Source organism: Crinia signifera, chromosome 4 (assembly GCF_055691185.1).
Source record: "Crinia signifera chromosome 4, ASM5569118v1, whole genome shotgun sequence".
In the NCBI taxonomy this organism is placed as follows: domain Eukaryota; kingdom Metazoa; phylum Chordata; class Amphibia; order Anura; family Myobatrachidae; genus Crinia; species Crinia signifera.
The window spans coordinates 192,364,046-192,386,362 of NC_139220.1; the positions used below are offsets into that span (position 1 = coordinate 192,364,046).

Here is a 22,317-nt window from a genome sequence, read left to right on the forward strand (position 1 = left end):
TGGCAGGTCCTGGCGCAATGCTGTTCACTTCAGGCAGCATTTTTCCAAAAATGTGCCTTAGTCTTAACAGGATTTAACTATCCGTTACCTGAGACACCATGGATCCATTTAGAATGGGACTGATGTGTTCAGTGGCCAGATCTGCACAAGCAGACATTAATAACGTGGAGCCAATTAGAACCACAACTGCCCTACAGCGGGTCCAGTGCACAACAGGGCTGTGATGGTGACCAGGCACTAGAAGTAAAAGGCAGAAGGTATTAGAATTACACATGGCTGCAGTTTTAATTTACAATGACCATATACCATAACAAGTCTTTTACTCCAGGAAAAATAAACATTTGTTAATATTTAAAAATTAGTGTTTTTTACAATATATATATATATATATATATATATATATATATATATATATATATATATATATAAATATACTTACAAATATACTGTACAAATAACCATCCTGGATAGGAAGGAATCTGAGGTTTACACCACAAGACACTGAAACCCCAGGATCTACACCTTTTGTTTTTCCCCTATGGTCTAGAGCAGTGGTTCCTAAATCACAGCCTCCTATAGTGTCAGCTGTGTGACCTAGAAGGGCCATGAAAAAAACTGCCATACTTGCATTCAGTTATGCTATAGTGGACAGGGTTGCACTTTTGTTTCCCTTATCACTTAAGGATTGGCAGACACTAGTACAGATTTTGCCTATCCCATTGATCATAATATAAGTTGGCACTGGACCACCAATTCCGGACCCCCCTGGGAGAGTCCTAAGGCACCCAGTCTGGGAACCACTGATTCATAGCCTGAGCCAAGAAGACACACCCGTCACCATAACATCGGGGAAGGTCTAGTTGCTCTTATCCCATACTAAAAAAAAAAAAAAAACCACACAAATCCAGGAGCCCCCAATAGCAGCAGTGTCTGCACCCCCCTCCCAACTACAATGGCTTAATATGTACAAAAAAAAAAAAAAACACAGAAAAAGATTTACACTGTAAAGGTGCCCACAGACGCATCGATCCCGGCGTGCGTTCTGTGCTTAACTAGCACACATCGCATCGTATGCCTTGTGCATGCGATGCGATAGAAAGCTAGTACAAAAAGTATGTGCGGCACATACTTTTTGTACTGTGCGATGAGGTGCCGTGGGAGCGCGCACCCCATCGCAGAGCATCGCACCGCCGGGATCGGTGCGTGTGTGGGCACCTTTAAGGTGCCCACAGACACTACAATTGTACTGTGCTATGCGTTTTTGACTGTACAATGGTTCTATACAATTTTTCTTCCAGCTTGCTATGAGATGTGCACTTGGATGCATGTGATGAACCCATGTTTGTAATGTTAAATTTCAGATGTAGTCTAAAAAGTACGTGCAGCACGTACTTTTTTAGACATAAAATATCGGGCTTATCGCATCGCACAAGCCCATAAACACCATCCAATAATTGTACATAAGATGCAATTTGTGCTTAAAAAGTACAAAACGCATTCGATAATTGATGCGTCTGTGGGCACCTTAAGTATTACTTTGGCTAAAAGCAAAGAGACATTGAATAGCCTTGCAGCTAATCAAAACAAACAAATATTTATAGGGTGTTTCTCTATTAGGTGTATAAAAACACTCCGGTTTCTGGGCTTGGGGGGGGTGTAATCAGTCTGTGCCCCTATGTCCGCTGGCAGAAATAGTGGTACTCGCCTATTGAATGCTGCTGTTACAGCATTGAAGGCAGTGAGATTTACTTTTTTTTTTAATTTTATTTTTTTTAAGTCAGATCTGTTTATCGGACACGGACGTGGATTGTTGAATTCACGGAGGTAATTTCGATAATCTGCGGCCATTTTCGCTGAAACATGGACTTTGACACTTGGAACATTAAATTCCAACTTAGGTTCAGACCAAAACTGCCCTGGATTATATCTATCAGGGCACCGGTCGGAATCCTGGACGAATACCCCTTTTAAGGCTGCACATGAAAAATCAGTCCTTGCCCCCGACTATAGCCTGCCCAAACAAACACAATTTAGAAAGTGTTCTCTTACCATGGCAGTCACTGACATGTATATCATAAATATGAGAATGAGTCTTCAATGTAAAGATAAGTCCAATCACATAGGCAAGGGGTAGCAGGATGGAAACAGTATATACCAAGGGCCTGAATAAGAACAACAAATAATACATCATTGCTCATGTGCCACGGAGTCTATACATGCGCACTCACACTCCTTTCCATAAAAAGAAAACAAACTGTAATGAAGAACAATTTTCATCTTCTAGAAATAAATAAAAAAAAAAACACATCCTTTTTGTGATACATGCCAGACCAAAACAAATTTACATACCATTTATTTTACATTACCTTCTTATAAGCCAGTTAACTTTCATTTCAAATGCAAAAACAACCGAACACGTTTTAAACAAATATATTAAACCTTTGAAAACAACCCCAAACACCGCACCTCATATGTGGAGTGGAGTGAGAGCATTTCAGTACTACTGTACAGGAAGCACACTTACCTAACCTCACTATAGAAGAGTGTATGGTTTTGTCCAATCTAAATAGTAAGATACAGGCAGTTACTAAGACACTGTTTCAGCAGTACATTTACACATAACCTTAGATTTTAAATAGAATGGTTGGCGACAACACATTGCTACCACGGTATACAGTCATTTGGTCGACAATAGGAAGGTAGACATGGGGTTTTTCACCTTTTCTGAGCTGACAGGCAATATCTCATGCCCTACCATCCATTAGGGCGTGGTGGGAGAATAAAATAGTATGCCAAGTGCAGCGGGGCACCATGCCTGAAAAAATGGTGAGCGGAAACTGCAATTTTTTAGTGTCCATGTCCACCTTTTGACCTAATTGCCAACCTATTGACCCTGTCAACCTAACTCCATGTTGATTTTCAGGTGCGTCGGCTTCCGTGGTCAACCCAATGTATGTCAACTTTCCTCTTGTCGACCCTATGACCCATACCCTGCTACCGCAATACTATTTCACTTGTATGCTTGTCATAGATGCGTCCTCATATGACATGCAGCGGAGCTCTGCTAGTGCCAAAAATAGGTCTTCTGGAGCCCACACACTGGTGCGATTGTATGCGATGCAATATCGTGCTGCCTGTTTCCTTGAATCTCCCTGTACAATAAAGCACTTTTTTTGACATTCGATGTGCATACAATTATGCGATAAATCACATGCCTCTTGCGACTTAAAACCAGGTGATGGAATGAGGGCTGGGCTATCTTGACCATTATTTAACAAGCTTATTAAAAGTAAAAGGGAGGGGAAAAAAAAAAAAAAAAAAAAAGGGGAAATGCTCATATTTACATTCTGTAGTCCTCCCCTAACTTAAGGTATACTGAACTTTTTTTCTTGCTGCACCTCAAGCTACTTATCAATATTTGTCAGCTTCTAGCTCATTAATATCCTATGCTTCTGATCAGCCATTATCGACTTAATGCCTGTGAATATTCAACATGGTTTGACCTCCCCTTTATAATTTGGGCTACAGTAGGACACATATTGTGTGTGAGTCAGTATACAAAGCAGAACAGAACTTGCAAAAAAAAAATAATAATAATGATGTGACAGTGTACAGATTCAGAGACTTCATCACAAAGGCATTCGAGGGTCAAATGAAATTAGACACATTAATAAAACACTTACCAACTCTGTGTGGCAGTTCTGGCAGAGGTACTTTACAGATGCATTAAGTCCAAGCTCCATACACTCTTCGCACATCATTTTCCCATACACCTTGGAGAATAGAGTTGGAGCAAATACACCTGAAACATCACAAAACTTGTGTCATTGGAACAGAATTTGTTGCACACCGTGAAAGAGTCTAATAAAACACTAGATCTATCTAATCGAAAAAAATAAACCATAAACCCCCCCCCCCCCAATGGGGTGCCAGTCAGTGATGTGAGGTGCAGTGCGCCAAGGGAATTAGTCAGCAGCGCTGCAGTCTTGGACACGTGGACGACCCTTAGAGCACTCACCACATTGTAATTTTAATTTTGAACCATAATAAGATTTATATCGACCAAATCACAACACTGGAAAAAGGGAGGAAAAAAAAAACTACTTTAAAAAACTGAAATTTACTACATTTCAGTCAAGGGGCAGGATGTTCTAACATCCGCACCCCAGCTCCACCCCCTTTGCATACATAAATATCGCATATGCTCTAACATATGCAATAATTATGGCAAAAGACAGCTCTTGCGTTAAGAGCTGTCCTTTGCGGGGAGTCAGTGGGTCCCGGCGGCTCCCCCCTCCCTCCCTTACTCGGCGCTGCTGCTTTTCCGGGCTCTTCACCTCCCTGCACATGGAAGAGGATCATAGTGCAGGGAGGAGGAGGTCACAGGTCCGGGCAGCACAGCACTGTGCTGCCGAACACAGGTGTGTAGGTGTGTGTGTGTGTGTGTGTGTGTGTGTGTGTGTGTGTGTGTGTGTGTGTGTGTGTGTGTGTGTGTGTGTGTGTGTGTGTGTGTGTATAAAATATACTTTAATCTATTTTTTTTACATACTATGGATTAGTGCTCCAATCCCCTATGCCCATAGACAGAAGACACAAATTGAATGCATTTCAGTACAAAAAGTATTTAAAATTTGGGACAAATGGAAATCACACACAAGATTCAATGTAGCCACAGATTACTTGTTTGTGCGTCACAGACATACAAGTGACGTACTGAAAGCTCCTAGTGTAAGTGAAAAATAACATATACTTTACAGTGACCAGTTTTTATTATTATTATAACGGAGAATGGAAATACTTTCCCAGTGTTACATTTATAGCAATGGTAATGTGTCCGGGACAGTAATTAGCTATATAAAGTAAAAAGAAATCAAAACACACAGACATATGCCCTCTGTAGATTCTCACCTCCTACAGAAATGAAGAGCAGAGCAGAGCCCACACCAGCTGACCTACTATTAAACCTCTGTTCCCGATGCTTTAGGCCTCCAATCACCATACACAAGCCCTGCAAATAAGTGATCAAAAGGATAAAAATATAACACATTAAATAAAGTTATTTATTCAAGCAGTATCTACATGACATCAATTGTAACATAACATTTTATATTGTAACCCTTTTGAGTGCCAAGGGAATTTGTCAAAATAGGTATGAAAATTGGCAAGCAAACATTTTTATTCATCATAATGACCTGTAATTTATATTTTATATTGGAGTTTATTTTTTTTTGTTTTTTGCACATTTTTATTAGAATTTATATAACAAATTTGTGCAACACTGGCATTTTTTTGCATCGCTCACAGAGATGTTGGCACCCAAAGGGTTAAGATCTGATTTTCTCTAGCTGCAGTGGCCCCTGGGAGTGATGTTGTGGACTGGCCACCGACATCATTCCAACACCAAACAATAAAGGACATGTATTGTGACAGTGGGACGGGGGCACTAAACAATAGGGAGCCTAGGGACACTTGATGAGGGCTCTGCTTCTAGAATCTCTTCCAACAAGGAGAGCGAGATATAAAACAATTTTTGGAATATAATCAGTCAAGTGGTTAGAGAGGGATCAGCCCTTGAGTGCCCAACGATTTACAGCATAGGTTATTTATTTTCTTCGAAGATGTATTTCTAAATAAGACAAAGAAACCAACCAAGCTAAATAAGCAAACCAAATGTTCTACAGGACCATTTGTGGGTAGGCCAAATACTCTAAAAAACAGGATTTGCCTATGTATAGTGTGATAGTTTCAAAGTCACAAACATGGTGCCAAAGACTCACAGGAACAAAGAGGACACACCCCAGAAGAGTCCCGGTCAGGGCAGATTTCACCACTTCTTCATAGCACTTGTTATTCTCCCGTGAGCCCTTAATCAGTGCAGTGATGTAAAAGGTCAGTTCAATGATGGAGCCAAACGTAGCGTTCACCACAGCTCCCACTGCAAAATTGCTCTGAGCAGAGATACTAAAATGTTGCCACAAGATGGCAGCAAAGACAAAAAAAAAAAGGAAACCATAAAACTTGATTGGGCTACACACAGAAGTACAAATGAAAGATGTATAAAAACAGCTGAGGTCACAATGTTTAGATACAAACCAATAACAGTCCAATTACATAATTCTATAAACAAAAACAAAAAGGGGAGAGGGCACTGCTCATTATAGCTTATATTCTAAAGTGAATATGAAACAGATGCAATGGTGACAGAGCTGTAGAAAAGACTGGGAGTTAGAGGAAGGCTTTAGGGAAGCGATGAAGTTTAAATAAAAAAAAACATAATAATAATAATAATAATAAACAATAATAATAATAATTAGTAGACTTAATAAGGGAAGGTTATTCTAGCATCTGGGAGCAGCATGGGAGTAATCCTAAAGGCAAGAACGTCCAGAAAAGACAACTGAGGAGACAAGATGGTGATTGTAGAGTTTGGAGAAAATATATTAAGCCATGAACAGATCTGAATTGGTAAGTGGCATTTTACAAGGGGCTATTGGAGAGAACAAAAAGCAGTTAGGAGCTGATAGGTTGATACTTTATCCCTGTCCAATGTATGATACAGCTTGCCCTTTGTCAGTTCTATCCCTTTCTCACTGATTGGAGAACCCAGGTTATTGCCGAGGCAAGCCAGTGCAACCTAGGCTAGATATGAAAGGATCAACCTGGATCACTAAAGAGATTCAGACCTGTTAGAAAGGCTGCAATTTTTGCAGATTGACAAAACAATGCAGCACTGTGGTAGATTTAAAAAAAAAGATAATGCCGTTTCCAACTGATCGGAGCAAGCAATTGTTTAAAAACTGTCTTTGTGTGGGCAGGATCACGATCCAATGCAGGTGCCCGCTGGTTGTTCATCAAGCCTGCTGAGCCTTTCAGGAGGCAGAAAGATGAATGATGCATGATATGGCCACAGTGTGTAGTACATGTGGTACTGTATATGGTTTGAAGTCCTTAAAATGACCCATCTTCACCCTCTGATTGTTTATTCAATCGTTTTCTGGCTTTCAAGGGAAATTTGAGAGATAATTTATTGTACATGATATTTATCCGTGTTTGGGCACCATTAGAGTTAATAGAATTATTTTATGTATGCAGTGTAAATACTGGCAGTTTTTGCATTACATTTTATTACATAGGGCAGCTTTATTTTGACACTATAATTTAGAGTTTAGCTAAAAGATACCCATGCCAAATCAATTAAACCTGCCCCATAAGCAGTGCAACATTTCCGTGAAGAAAAAAAATAAAAAGTACTCTACTCTTGATGATGATGGTTCTCTAGCATGGCTGAACATACTAAGGAATATCTGTGGGACTAGAGATGCTCTATATACACCTGATCCTTAATATAAAATCAGTGTGCTGTATGTGTAGAGTAATACCATCTACAGAACCAATATTCCTATAGGTTTAAAAAGAGGAAACTGTATATTGCTTGGTTCCCGAACAGCTTGTAGAGTGTGTGGCTGTCACCTTCGCTAGTATGAAATGTGAAAGCTATGTAACACTTTGTTTGACTCCTTGTTGCAAGAGTTGTGGGTATAGGGGTCAATAATGTCTAGGTTGACAGTCTCTAGTGACTGGGTCAACACCTAAATATTGGAAAACATACTATAGGTCAACATTGACAGAAGGTGGACACAAACTTAAGATCAACATAAACATGGTCGACACAAAGTCAACACGAGTTTCACAATTTTCTGGGAGTCTATGTCGACTTGGACACTGTATAAGTGTACCGCGTCCCCTTGTTGCACTCTTCATGATTTGGGTGCGGTGCCTCGCTGCAGTTGGTACACTATTCTATTCTCACTCTATGGCCACTTGGATAGTAAACTATGGACCAAGTCTGTCTAAACCCCCCCAAAAAGGGGGGGGGAATCAAAAACATGTTGACCTTGTCAGTGGATTTTCAACTGTGCCCAAGTCAACCTTCTGTCAATGGCGACCTAGAGAAGAAATCGACCCAAGGACCAGATACCTGTTTAAAATATTACATACAGCAGCAGCTTAAAAAAAACAAAAGACAAACAAACAAAAACCACACACACACACACACACACTTAACATTTGCATTTGGAAAGGCTGTGTCATAACCAAGAGATTTGTAACTCAGTGACTGAATGTTGTATTTGAGTCACAACTCTTCCAATCACTGTGCAAATATTTGGGGAGAAAGTAATAAAAGGTGTGAGAATCAGGTGATTTGTGAGACTTCTCCAGTTTTTGAAGTGTAAACTATTGCCGCTTAAAAAAAAAAAAAAAAAAAAAACACACACAACCAACCACACACACAAACAAACCCAGAGAACTCTCACTTCCGGATTCTCACATCCCATTACATTCCCCTCCATACAGTAAGTCAAATTTGACTTCCCTATCCAACAAAAGGAAGTATTGAGGTAGAAAAGTCGGTTCTGTTTGAATAGACTCGCTTACCTTGCAATTGCCATTCCAATGTAATAGGAAAGTGGCATTATGGAGAGCAAAGAGAGGGTAAATTTCACAATGGAGCTTGTATAATTGTTATTGCTGTCCATATAGCCAAGAACTAGCGACACAATCACCAATGTGATTAGATCTGCAAGAGACAGTTAAGGAAGTTTCCTTCAATCTGTTGGAATCCAAAAACAAACCTTTGTGTGTGATTGCATACCCCATCTCCAATTTAAAATGAAGTCTTACAGAAAAGTATTAAAATAAAAAACAATGAATATTTTTTTACAAGGTAGATCATACTACAAAAGCTTATCTTATATAGCGCAGCAGATTCTGTTGCACTTTAAAATTGTTGACAGTTATAAAAAACAAACTGGGTAACAACAGACAGACTTGGAGTTAAGAGGGCCCTGCTGCAAGCTTACAATCTATAGCAGGGCTGGGCAACACCGGCCCTCCAGATGTTAATGAACTACACATCCCAGGATGCTTTGCATTAGTTTTGCTATGTGGCCATACTGAAACTGATGCAAGGCATGCTGGGATGTGTAGTTCATCAACATCTGGAGGGCCGGTGTTGCCCAGCCCTGATCTATAGGGACATACTGTAGGAGGGAATCACAAGAACAGGCATACTACTACAGGTCGAGTATCCCGTATCCGAATATCCGTTATCCGAATTATTCCGAAATACGGACATTTCAGAAAGTGAAAAAAAATATTTTTTTTTGCTAAAAACTCACTGGGGACATATGTAACAGCATCACTGGGAACATGATATGTAACTGGCACTATATATGTGCAAGACAATGATTGCTTGGCATTCAAATTCAGTGCTGAGATAGTACACACATTTTGTTTCACGTTTTGAAACCTTGTTTTTTGAACAATTAAAATATGTTTGTGTGTATTTTATGTGGTAATAAAATATATTTGTGTGTATATTATGTGTTTATACAGCATAAATGCAAGATACTTCAAAATACATCATTGAAATATTAAAATATTCCGAAATACGGAATAATCCGTTATCCAAAATTCTCCTGGTCCCGAGCATTTTGGATACGGGATACTCAACCTGTACTACTGTAGAGAACTTTTTTTTTCTTTTTTAAACATGAGCGAGACATCTGGACAGACGTTTTAGCCAATGCATATATTGTAATTGATCAGTTTATAAACAGGTTATATAAAAGCAAATTCAGTTATGAAAAGATTGATAACAATTTAGCCTGATATGATCTACATAACTGCCAATATAATCAGCACATTGATATTTAACTTGTTCTGCTAGTGACATTTAAAAAGGAACTCACACCACTGACTACTTCTACATAATGCCAACAAGGTTAACAACGAAAGCTAAAAATACACACGTGCATGGTAAAGGATACTGACAGCAAACACATTAAGTCCATCAACAGTGTACTTGTAGTAATAGATGTTCACTGCAGAATAGCAGCACAGGACGACCTCTGTATCATAGGAGTCTCCTGCCTGGCAGTTGAAAAAAAAAATTGCATTTTTTTTTTTAAATTATTAGCCACTATTTTCTGTGTGTTTTTTTTTTTTTTAAGTTAAAAAAAACTTATAAAAGGTTCTCAAAGAATTTGTAAGGCTGCATCGACACATGGGCCCTTATTCCGATTCACTCACAAAGGCAAATTCCTTCTCAAATGGACAAAACCATGTGCACTGCAGGTGGGGCAGATGTAACTTGTGCAGTGAGAATTGGGTGGGGTTTTACTTCAAAGTGAGATCTCTATTGCAGTGTAAAAATAAACAGTCAGTATGTTCCCTGCACAGAAACAAAATACTTCACCCAAACCTAAATCTCTCTACCCATGTTACATCTGCCCCACCTGCAGTGCACATGGTTTTGTCCATTTGTGAAGGAATTTGCCTTTGCGAGTGAACTAGAATAAGGGCCATTGTGTTTTAAAGGGACCATTTTGGCAGGAAGGAGCATGCACATTTAAAATCAATGGCTGAGGCTACACATGGAGTTTTAGCAGGATGGAGTCTTACAGGAGCGATTTAGGAGGATGCTTACTTAGAGGATACATACACAAGCCTGCTGCATCTCAATGTGTAGACACAACCTAAGAATTGCCAGATCTTATGACTACCTATAAATGTCAAGTGTGCCGAAAGTAATGTGTAAAAGAGAAGACCAACATTTAGAATTTTAAGTTTACTTGATACAGCTTAACTGACTGCAAGTGGACAATTGACAAATACAAAGCAGCCCAAACTGTTCCAACCAAAAGCCAGGGCCGTAACTAGGGGGGGGGGGGGGGGGGGGGGGGGGGGCCTGGGGGGTCACGCGCACCAGGCACTGAAGGGGGGGGGGCACTGTCAGGTCCGGGGACAGCCAGCAGGGTTCCGGGTAGCAGCTGTAGCAGCAGCTTGACTCCGTCCGTCTCTACTCTCCCCTACTAGCGCGGTGGCGGGAAGCGCTAGTGATGACTTTGAAAAACTTACCGGACGCTGATTGGCTGAATTCAGCCAACCAGCGTCCGGCAAGTCTTTTAGTAGGAGAGACGGACGGAGTCAAGCTGCCGCTACAGCGGCTACACAAGTCCCCGGACCACCGCTGGCTGCACACAGGAGTTATGTAAGTTGTCAGCGGGGAGGGGGAGGGAGGGGTTTCCGGCGCCACAGCCAAGGCGGTCGTGGTTCCCCCCCCCCAGTCAGGGGAGGGGGGGGGGGGGGCACCAAATGACTGCCTTGGCCTGGGCGCCGGAAACCCTAGTTTCGGCCCTGCAAAAGCACAACATATTTTATGCTTATTGTTCGGTATGCTTGTAGGCTACATACACACTGACGAACACCTTTAACACGGTAATTTGGCAGAAATAATTTGAATATCTTATTCAAAAGAGGATGGTGTTTCAAACATCCCACATTCGGATATTTCACACATTTCTTGGTCAGGTCTGTGCACTTCAGATCATTTTAATTTCACACCTTTTGCCTACTGCGAATGTGTACATGCTCCGGTGGCATTAGCAGCACAGAGGACAAAACCCTGGCATTCATCTTAGAAATAGGAATAAAAAAGACCGTGATCCAGGAGATGAAGCACGCCAGCCCATGGACTACTGCAAGCACAGGAAATCCTACTAGGAGCCACAGGTAAGTGCTGATGCGCCACTGAAATAAAGACAAGATACATAGGGAGATATGGTATGCTTCTCAGAACAGTAATAAACACTGTAGTACAGGCAGTTCAAAATGTCCCATTGCAGTCACTGTGTGCTAAGCAAGTCTTTCTGAAGAGATTGCGTGTTGTTAATATTACACGCAATCGTTTTTAAAGAATATTTGCATGAAAAAGGTACATATTTATCTACATTAAGCATTAAATGTTGTCTCTGTGGGAATGCAGAAGAGACAGTGGCTCAATGCAGAGGGACTTTTTGAACTCACTGTAGGACTACCAGTTAATACACTAAATACACAAAAATGATTGAACACTGACAGCGGGTTGGATACGGGAGACCGGCACTTAGAATGCAGACAATCACAAGACTGACAGCCGCAACTGGACAGCTAGAATCCAGACCGCTGGTGGATAGGATGTCAGCTGCTGGGATTCCAGCACCAGTCTTCTGACCTCCAGCATCCTGGCCATCAAGATGCACACTACATCACCTGACAGCAAATAGATTTTACAGACATCAGTACTCTGTCGGTCCACTGCGTGCAGGGACTACCCTTCTCGGAGAACTGTCCGCATGATAAAAAGTAGGCGTCTTAAGTACAGTGACCGACTGTGACACTGGAGGTGGTAGAGTCAACCTAGAATGCACCCATCACTCCCAGAGGTTTTCAATGGGGTTAAGATCTGGACTCCCCTACCACCGTGCTTTACCATATCTACTGTACACTCTGGCATTAGATGTTCTACAGGCAATTGCCAAACACGCCCATCTGATCTGAAAAGTTTTATACTTTAATGTACACATTTGCTGCAGGGGCACACCTTTTGGTACTTGTGGAGTATCACGGCTCCCACGACCTGCATCGTATGCAGATCGTATGCTAAAAATCGCATCGCATCGCATGTGGCATACGATGCGATGCAATGTTTTACCGATTTTTGACTATTTTAGCTCAAAAATCGCATGCCATCGCATAACATCGTATGCCATATGTAGTGGCATACGATGCGATACGATGTTTTACCGATTTTTGAGCAAAAATGGTCAAAAATCGGTAAAACATCGGATAACATCGTATGCCATATGTAGTGGCATACGATGTCATACGATGCGATACGATGTTTTACCGATTTTTGAGCAAAAATGGTCAAAAATCGGTAAAACATCGGATAACATCGTATGCCATATGTAGTGGCATACGATGTCATATGATGCGATACGATGTTTTACCGATTTTTGAGCAAAAATGGTGAAAAATCGGTAAAACATCGGATAACATCGTATGCCATATGTAGTGGCATACGATGTCATATGATGCGATACGATGTTTTACCGATTTTTGAGCCATTTTAGCTAAAAAATCGTATGCGATCGCATCGGATGCCATACGATGGCATCCGATGCGATGGCACCCGATTTTGCACTGAAATGCATCAGAATGCATTGAAATGTGTATTAAAGTAGTGAAATGCCCCCAAATGCCATTTTTCATAGTGACCACCCCCACTATCAACGTCACCCCGAAGCGTGGCGAGCGCAGCGAGCCCGCGAGGGGCGGCGGTACGCGTCCTACGACCTTTTCATACCCCCACTATCCACGTCGGCGTGGAGTTGAGAATAGAATAGTGTGGCGAGCGCAGCGAGCCACCGAGCCCGAAGCGTGGCGAGCGCAGCGAGCCCCGCGAGGGGACGCGGATACCTTCACAGCTATACGCGTCTCCTTGCGGGCTTTACAGGTATCCGCGTCCGCTCGCCACGCTTCGGGCTCGCTGCGCTCGCCACACTATTCTATTCTCAACTCCACGCCGACGTGGATAGTGGGGGTATGAAAAGGTCGTAGGACGCGTACCGCCGCCGCTCGCCACACTATTCTATTCTCAACTCCACGCCGACGTGGATAGTGGGGGTATGAAAAGGTCGTAGGACGCGTACCGCCGCCCCTCGCGGGCTCGCTGCACTCGCCACGCTTCGGGTTGACGTTGATAGTGGGGGTGGTGCACTATGAAAAATGGCATTTGGGGGCATTTCACTACTTTAATACACATTTCAATGCATTCTGATGCATTTCAGTGCAAAATCGAGTGCCATTGCATCGCATCGGATGCGATCGCATACGATTTTTGAGCTAAAATGGCTCAAAAATCGGTAAAACATCGTATCGCATCGATGGCATACAATGCCATGCGATGTTTTACCGATTTTTCACCATTTTTGCTCAAAAATCGGTAAAACATCGTATCGCATCGTATGACATCGTATGCCACTACATATGTCATACGATGTTATCCGATGTTTTACCGATTTTTGACCATTTTTGCTCAAAAATCGGTAAAACATCGTATCGCATCGTATGACATCGTATGCCACTACATATGGCATACGATGCCATGCGATGGTATACGATTTTTGAGCCAAAATGCTCAAAAATCGGTAAAACATCGCATCGTATGCCACTACATATGGCATACGATGCCATACGATGGGAGCCGTGATACTCCACACCATTTCACTAATGCTGGGATGGCCACTCACTTTTGTCTACATAGTGCACAATAATATGTACATGAGCATTTCAAATATGCTGGTAACCATAATTTCGTACAGATTTTTTCACATAAAACTATTCTCAAATTTTGCCAAATAGCCCCACATGCTTTTTTCTCCAATCCACCTGGAAAATGCCCCAGAGTGCTCAAAATCCCTCCAAGTCAGTCAGACTTCTTTGCTAAAATGAACCAATATTACTAGAGTCCTCACATCGGGGCATATGTATTAAGCCTAGTAAAATGAAAAGTGGTTATAAAGCGGAAGGCGATCATGCAGCAGCCAATCAACTTCTGTAAAATGTTTTTTTTTTTTTATAAACACAGCTGATTGGCTGGTGGGCTGGTGCATTATCACCTTCCATTTTAACAGGCTTAATACATCTGCCCCATTATTTGAATCACTCTCCACTTCCCCTCAGTCTCAATAACACACTATTTCTGTTTTATACATGCTATCATCAAGAATCTACTTTCCACACCACTCTGCTTCACGATAGCTTGGAGTCCTCCATGATAGAATAAAAGATTAAGATTATATCCCTTCTAAACATCGTGAGGCTCAGAGGCAAATCCCGTCAACTGGAAATTGAATTCGCAACCTTCCTTGAAAGCGTGGGTCTGACAGTTTCAATATTACCTGGATATGGATGATAGTTTCTCTTGATATAAATAACCTAAATTATAACCTCTACCTGGTTCCCATGGATAGCATTCAAGGAGACAATACCTTAATCCTTAACATCTCTGAATGGCCCCCAAACCTTGACATGACTCTTCTCCCCCCCTTTAAGAATAACTGAACATTGTAGTGTCCAAATGCTTTGTTTTACATTTGTGGACCAATGTTCTTTCTCTTGCTTTTCTAGTGTCCATTTTGTCTTTCCACGGCTGTTCCCCTGCCTTCAATTTCCCTTACTTTTTTTCCCCTCTGTATATTTTTATTTTATTAAAAAAAATAATTGTGCATTTGATTATGGGATTGGAATGTTGTATGATACTACTTTATTTTGTAAACTGCAGATACCCTGTTGTGTGATCCATAAAAATAAATAAAATTCATAAATGCTGGACTCACCCAATATCCGACCACAGGACCCTGGAAATCTGCATGACTCCGGTCACATTTCTGAATAAGGAGGGTTTTCTCCAATTCATCAACCTCTGGTATGGCGTCACACTTTGTGAACCTCACACAGCACTTTCTGGTGTGTGCTACACCACTCTAGACAGATCAGACAAACTGGTCTAAAAACAATACTGTACTAAAATTATTTGGAGATTCCTGTTTGGGAATCGAAGATGTTGCAGAAAAGAGATCCTCACTACAAGAGAAGGATGGGGTCTCTGAGTACAGTTTAAGGTTTGGAGAGAAGTCTGCAATTTAAAACATGCTTGGGATAGGCATATGAATATCTTTACAAAGAACGAAGGACCAGAGAGGATTGTGGTTACCTAAAGAATAAAAAAGTATCAGACTAGATGGGTCAAGTGGTTCTTCTTTACCATCAAATTTAATGTTTCTATGGGCCCAAAGGGAAAGTACATATCCTGCGTTTTGCAAGTCCCAGCAAGCACGATCATGCTATTAAGCAACAGTCTAGGTAAAGCAGAAGCAGTGCATGTAAATGTATTTCTAATTCCCATATGTGGAACCTAAAGCTCCCCTGCAAAACTATCAATAAACAAAGTCTGTATTTACCTTTAAGATGACTTTTCCAAATGGCCATATAAAGTACCCTGCAAGCCTCCAACATAGCACACCTGCATAAGAAATAACACGGTCTCATATTTATCATCAAAAACAACAACTTCAGCAGTTTATGGAGAGAGATCAAGGCAACAAACTACAGTATTGTTAAATTACTTGAGTCAATTATTTTATGCAGGCAAAAAAGGAGGTCTATAAATTGAGAAACGCTGCTCCTATAACCAAACCTCCATGAGCGCATACATAATTCTGTGTGTGTGTGGTCTAAAGTTGGCTACACATTTAATGAGGGTTTGAACGATTTGCCCGAATCCAAAGGATTGGAATGAGAAGTTGTTCTGATAGCCCAGTGTGTACGCATTCTAGGAGTCCCATTGTCATCAGCAATGTCTTATGGCTGTCCCTGCTGAAGGGCCAACAGAAAAAAAAAAAATTTTGCTAACGAGGGCCGTGATGCCAATTGCAACATGGCCACCCCATTACTGCCTGTATAGGCAAGTGTTTAGGATTTTGTTGATGCAGGGTTCCCGTCGCCCACCATGTTGTCCATGGTCTAATACATACCCAGCTTAACAGCACATACCTATGTTTGCCATTTAAACCAAGAATTTAATCGGATCATACATTTGGGAGGAGTGTGTCCAAAAGCAAATCCAAAAATCGCTATATAAAAAATAAAGCTGCCCAGGATTTGTGGGCTACATGCAAATGCAGCCAGTGTTTACACTGCATGCAAAAAAATTTAAAAAAAATAATAATAATTGTACCACTATGGAACTGCGACCAGCTGACCCCAGGCTAACAATGCTGTGTGACTGGAACATAAATCACACTAAGGACCTCAGCAATCTTACTGGGCCACTTTGCAATATGTAGCATTTCTACTCTGCCCTTTTCCATATAGACTGTAGGAAGGCTGCTTCTATTATTCCAGTTTTTGTTCCCAAAATAAATATGCTGGCACTATAAATTGAATCAAGAGAAAGTTCCACTGCTTAACTTGGAATGGTCTTGCTTCCCTTTTCTCTTGAAATACCTAGATTAGCTAAGACAACTAAACTGCAGCCCTCACAAAAACCAGGCGTACTTCATTATGCAGCCCTACAGTAGTTGCCTCCCCTACTTTGCAAGGATTGAGCAGGGGTGTTAGATATAAATAACCCCTACCTTTACAGACTTGCAGTTCTATTTTTTATATACTTGTTACATAAACAATTGGATAACCATGGGAATGGTCATTACATGGTCATTAAAACATTTGCCTTGTTATTAACCATTCTTGGGTATCACCATGACCTTTCACATATATTTTCTATCAAGTATTTTAAAACAGCAGTCATCTACGGTCTAGATTAGGCCTGGACAATCTGGGGCCTGCCAGACTATGTGAAGCTCCAAGTCAAATGTTTTAATGACCATGTAATGACCATATATATGACCAATATATTAACCATATATATATGACCAATATATTAAAATCTGGAAAATACTAGATCAGAAATGTATGTAAAAACAATTCTACTGTTAGCAGCTAAGATATACTGTACCATATGGTGCTCCCAGTATGCAGAGAAACATCAGGATGGATACCAGGAGATACAGTAGTGCGACCCACCAACCACAGAAGAGTAGATAGAGAATGTTACCAAATGTTATAAGGGAATCTAGTGGTAAGAGAAAAAAAAAAATGTAGGTAAGCAAATAAAACTTTGCATGGGTTTCAATGCGAATACTGTAAATCATAAAAAAAAAAAAAAAAAAAACACAGAACAGCAATGCAGAAGGAGAATACACACACAACGCCATGACATACTATGAACACTATGTCTGGATTCAATTGTGCATTCCAGAAGGTGCAACGCATGCTTGATCAATGTGCCATTATGTTTTAGGTGAGGCATTTAAGGTAAAACCTCCAGAGATTACTTTGTATCATGATATATATGTACATCCAGGATTGTCATGATAGGCTTGAGGAAAGGTCTGATGGGACCAAAACATCTCATGACACTACAGGATTGTGTAAGCACTGCATTAAATGAACTAAAGCTGTATTGCTCAAGTAAAGAGTGGCTGCTCATAATTAAGATGTCCCTAGGCATTTTCCGGTGTCCGGCTCTGCTGAACATAAGATACACCCACCTACAGGGTACCCGAATATTTGTATTCTACAATCACAGAAAGTGTGGAAACAGTTATGTGGACAGTATTGACCACCCACGCATGACACAGATGTTATCAATAAATCATACTGCTTTTACATTGCAGAAATGGGTAATGACACGGTATTCTTAAATGGGACTTTAAAACGGGTCTGAGCCTTGAGACCTTTCACATTGCAGGTGAAAACCGTTTTAAAAATCATTTAATACCATTCAAACATTCAACCCGTTTAACCCCCAAGGGACACGTTTCAAGCCATTGAAATAGAGCCATTCACACTGCCTAAAAAACGGCTTTAAAACGTGTAGGACTCTGCTTTTTAACCGTGTTGAAATACCAGTTAACTTTAACCGGTAAATCAACTTTGGCACTTTCACATTGCAGCCTTAAACGTTTTAAAATGGGAAAAAAACGGCAATATACCGTTTCAAAAGTGCGATGAGAAAGGGGTATCACACGAATAAAAACACATTTCAACAAAATTACTTTTAGTAAATAAATAACTAAACATTAAGTAATTCAAGATGAGAAGTCCATGATATTGAAGACTAACAAAATGTAAGAACACACATTGCGGGCCAGTTTATTTCAGGGCAACATTATGTACATCTGTATTCATACACTTTAGTAAGTATTGCATTTAGGCTATATACAGTATATGTTTTATGTACCTGGAAACCACTTAACTATTAGCACGAGAAACATTTAAAAACTAAACAAGAAAAATAAAAGCCTGATTTTTTGACCAGGATTCATAAATGTTAATTGCTAAACTAGTACATGAAGTAGGCCATACCACTTGAAGATTTCACCACATTTAGGTCAGAGTAGAGTTCTTTCACAATTTCTGAACGATCCTCCCATGGCCGCTCCGTTATATGGCTCTTCCATTTTTTAAACCCAAACTGGTATAAAAAAAAAAAAAAAAGGGTAATAATATTATTATTATTATCACTATTATTATTAATATCTGAATTAGAATGTCTAACTGGTGAAAATGGCAACTTATCAACTAGTGTCAGAAATCGGCTTCATGTGACCAGCAAATTACATTCGTCATTCCCAACTGCTATGACAATCAAGCAGGACATGATGGGGTGCCATTGTAAATATTTGTGACAAAGCACGCTGGCCAAATCATGGGCATGTATGGCTGACTTTTGTGAAGTGGTTTTATAATCAGAGTGGAAATTTCTATTAGGGTTCCTAATTAGTCTTGTGTTTCATAGTGATAAACCCTTAAGAATCCAGGTAGGAGTAAAGAATGTATCCCCATTTAAAACTCCATTTTCATTTCATTATTTTAAGCTAAAAATGCCCATGTTTTGTCAAACACTTGTACTAAAGAAGAAGCAAACAGCCATCCCAAACCTCCCTCCCACACAGACAATTTACATTTTATATTGATGTGGGAATAACTGGGAGGCCTGAAGCTCTGGATATGCCAGATAAGGGGATAGGACACGGACAGTGTAATGGTTAGCATTACTGCCTCACTGCACTGAGGTCATGGGTTTGATTCCCAGCAGGGCCCTAACTATGGGGGTTATTCTAGTTCATTCTTTCTGACAAAATCCTTCTTAGATGGACAAAACCATGTGCACTGCGGGTGGGGCAGATGTAACTTGTGCAGAGAGAATTAGATTTGGGTGGGGTTTTTCTTCAAAGTGAGATCTATATTGCAGTGTAAGATCATGCAGTCAGTATTTTCCCTGCACAGAAACAAAAAAACTCACCCAAATCTAATTCTCTCTGCACATGTTACATCTGCCCCCCTGCAGTGCACATGGTTTTGTCCATCTAAGAAGGATTTTGTCAGAAAGAATGAACTAGAATAAACCCCTATGTATGCTTTATTCAGGTCACTGCGATTTCACAAACCCTGTGCATGCGTCTGGGTCGCAGTGTACAATGACTGTCGCAGACTTGTGGAAGGGTCAGAGTTACGCACACTTGCAGACTGGTGAAATCATTAGATTTGGAGTGGATTTGCAGCTGGTTAGCAATCAGCGATATTTTTTTTAAATCATTTGCAGACTTGTACGGGGCGGAATTTCTCTCTATCGGGTCAGTGGCTTACTGATCACAGCAATTTCACACAGCAGCGTTCAGGTTTGAATACGGACCAAAGTTGGTTTCTCTTTATTTTGAAGCTTTCTGGGTACAGATTGCAGTAGAACAGGTAGTCCAAATATTTCAGGGCAATGGTAGAAAATAAAAATATTACTGTAAAATCACCTTATAGTTGTTAGACAATTTAAGAGCTTCCACCTCATTCTCAGCAGTTATGGTGGTTTTAACAAGACAGAGATCACAGTCTTCTTCAGAAGGATGAGGACCACAGGATGGGGTTGAGGCTGCCCCTACAATACAATGATACACACCTAAATGTATAGACATTGTGATTTGCATTCAGTGACAAGTATCCAACTGTACATCAGAGAGCATGAGAATATGCCATGCAAACACACAGGACATTCTCTAGCACCGATGCCTGAGCTTTTGCAATCTTACATTGGGCAGTATTCAATGAAAAAGTTCTCCGTGCATGGAGAGCGTTTTATTTCGCTCTCCATGCACTCTCCGTGTTCCGGAGGGCTCTCTGCCACTCCTGCTCCCTCTATTCAATGTGGCTGATGCTCTCCGCCACTCGCGGAGAGTCTTAACCCCTGCAGGGAGCAGGGTCTTAACCCCTGCAGGGAGCAGGGAGCCGGAAGCAGCCAGAGAGATTAAAGTCTCCCTGGCTGCTCCAGAGGACTGTGGAGGGGAGGGGGGCTCTCCAGGACCCAGGCTGCACCCCCCTATAGCCAGCGGGGGACCCAGTATTCACTGCACCCGTTTGTGCATAGTTACGTTCGGGTGCAGTGAATATATGAATATCTAATGAGCGGCTCGAGCGCTCTGGCCCCCTGCTGGCTGCACTGTGTAAAAAAAAAAAAAAAAAAAATTTAAAAAAATATTTTTTTTTAAATTATATATTCATGTGCTATAAGCACATGAATTAAAATAACATGCCCCTTCACAGAAAAAAACTGATTTTTTGACACCAAAATTTCTTAAAAAAACCTTTTAGTTTAAAAGTTCACATTCCAGCTCTCCATCAAAAGATGGAGAATTGCTACACGGAGAGACACGAAGAAAGTCACTTAGAAAGACGGAGAACATTTCACATTGAATAGGGTTGCTCGCTTTTGGAGAGCAAAATGCTCCGTCCAAGGCGAACAAAGCACAAGTTCTCCACAAAACACGGAGAACTTTTCTCATTGAATACTGCCCATTATCTTAAATCTAAAACAAGGAGATGCCTTCAATTTATGATCAATTATATTAAAGTACAGTTTAACCTTGTTCTTTTTTGTATGCCTCTTTTGCATCCACACAACTATGCATTCTTATTTTCAAAGTCATGCTGTAATCAGCGGTCTCAGAGCAGCCAGTAACCGATGCAAAACTGGTTCCCTTGAGTACAGATTTGGTTCTTAGGCCCATTTGTTCTCAAATGGGCAAAACCATGTGCAATGCAGGTGGGGCAGATATAACATGAGCAAAGAGGTAGATTTGGGTGAGGTGTGTGCAAACTAAAATCTAAAATTGGCTTTTTACTCCCCACCCTCCGCCGGCACTGAGCCTCCCGCACTCTGCTCCGGGGACGCCAGCACCAGCCGCCGCAACCATGATCATCTACAAGGACAGAATCAGCGGAGAAGAAATGTTTCTGACATCTACAAGATTATCGAAAGCAGTAATGGAATCTATTATGAGGTTGAAGGGAAGATGGTGACCAGAGAGGAAGGTGCAATTGATGATGCTTTGATTGGTGGAAATGCCTCTGCAGAGTGTCTTGATGAAGGACCAGATACCACAAAAGTCACTGGGGTTGATATAGTATTAAACCATAAGCTTCAGCAAACATGCTTTACCAAGGAGTCATACAAACAGTATATTAAGGACTATTTGAAAAGCCTCAAAGCCCTACTTGAAGAAACTTGCCCAGAGAGAGAGTAAAACCATTCATGACTGGTGCTGCAGAAAGAGTCAAATTAACTATCAAATTTCAAGAATTTTGAGTTTTTCACAGGAGAGACCATGAATCCAGAAGGCATGGTGGGACTGCTAGACTTCCGTGAGGATGGTTTAACACCTTACTTCATCTTCTTCAAAGACGGGCTGGAGATTGAAAAATGTTAACATCATTTGGATCATCTGTCACAACCAACTGCTGCTTTCCATCTATACAACATCAGGATTAAGCAAAGTCTTAAGACCAACTCTAACTGGACTGTTATCATTGAGCTTC

At 40.9% G+C, this 22,317-nt stretch overlaps 1 protein-coding gene and 1 pseudogene across 2 annotated transcripts in view; one reads left to right on the forward strand and one right to left on the reverse strand.

The window, feature by feature from the left end:
• LOC146074797 (uncharacterized) overlaps nt 1–22,317 on the reverse strand; it is a 34,654-nt gene that overhangs the window by 5,083 nt on the left and 7,254 nt on the right. For both annotated transcript variants that reach the window (XM_083183305.1, XM_083183306.1), the window contains exons 3-16: nt 20,259–20,383; nt 18,817–18,925; nt 17,405–17,521; nt 15,849–15,910; nt 15,225–15,371; nt 11,407–11,592; nt 9,831–9,933; nt 8,437–8,578; nt 5,778–5,961; nt 4,909–5,008; nt 3,684–3,802; nt 2,525–2,562; nt 2,050–2,162; nt 89–237 (exon numbers count right to left, since the gene is read on the reverse strand). In XM_083183305.1, coding sequence (XP_083039431.1) covers nt 89–237; nt 2,050–2,162; nt 2,525–2,562; nt 3,684–3,802; nt 4,909–5,008; nt 5,778–5,961; nt 8,437–8,578; nt 9,831–9,933; nt 11,407–11,592; nt 15,225–15,371; nt 15,849–15,910; nt 17,405–17,521; nt 18,817–18,925; nt 20,259–20,383 — 1,694 coding nt within the window. The remainder of the gene's footprint in view (nt 1–88; nt 238–2,049; nt 2,163–2,524; nt 2,563–3,683; nt 3,803–4,908; nt 5,009–5,777; nt 5,962–8,436; nt 8,579–9,830; nt 9,934–11,406; nt 11,593–15,224; nt 15,372–15,848; nt 15,911–17,404; nt 17,522–18,816; nt 18,926–20,258; nt 20,384–22,317) is intronic.
• Nucleotides 21,622–22,317, forward strand: part of LOC146074796 (translationally-controlled tumor protein homolog pseudogene) — a 777-nt pseudogene continuing 81 nt past the window's right edge.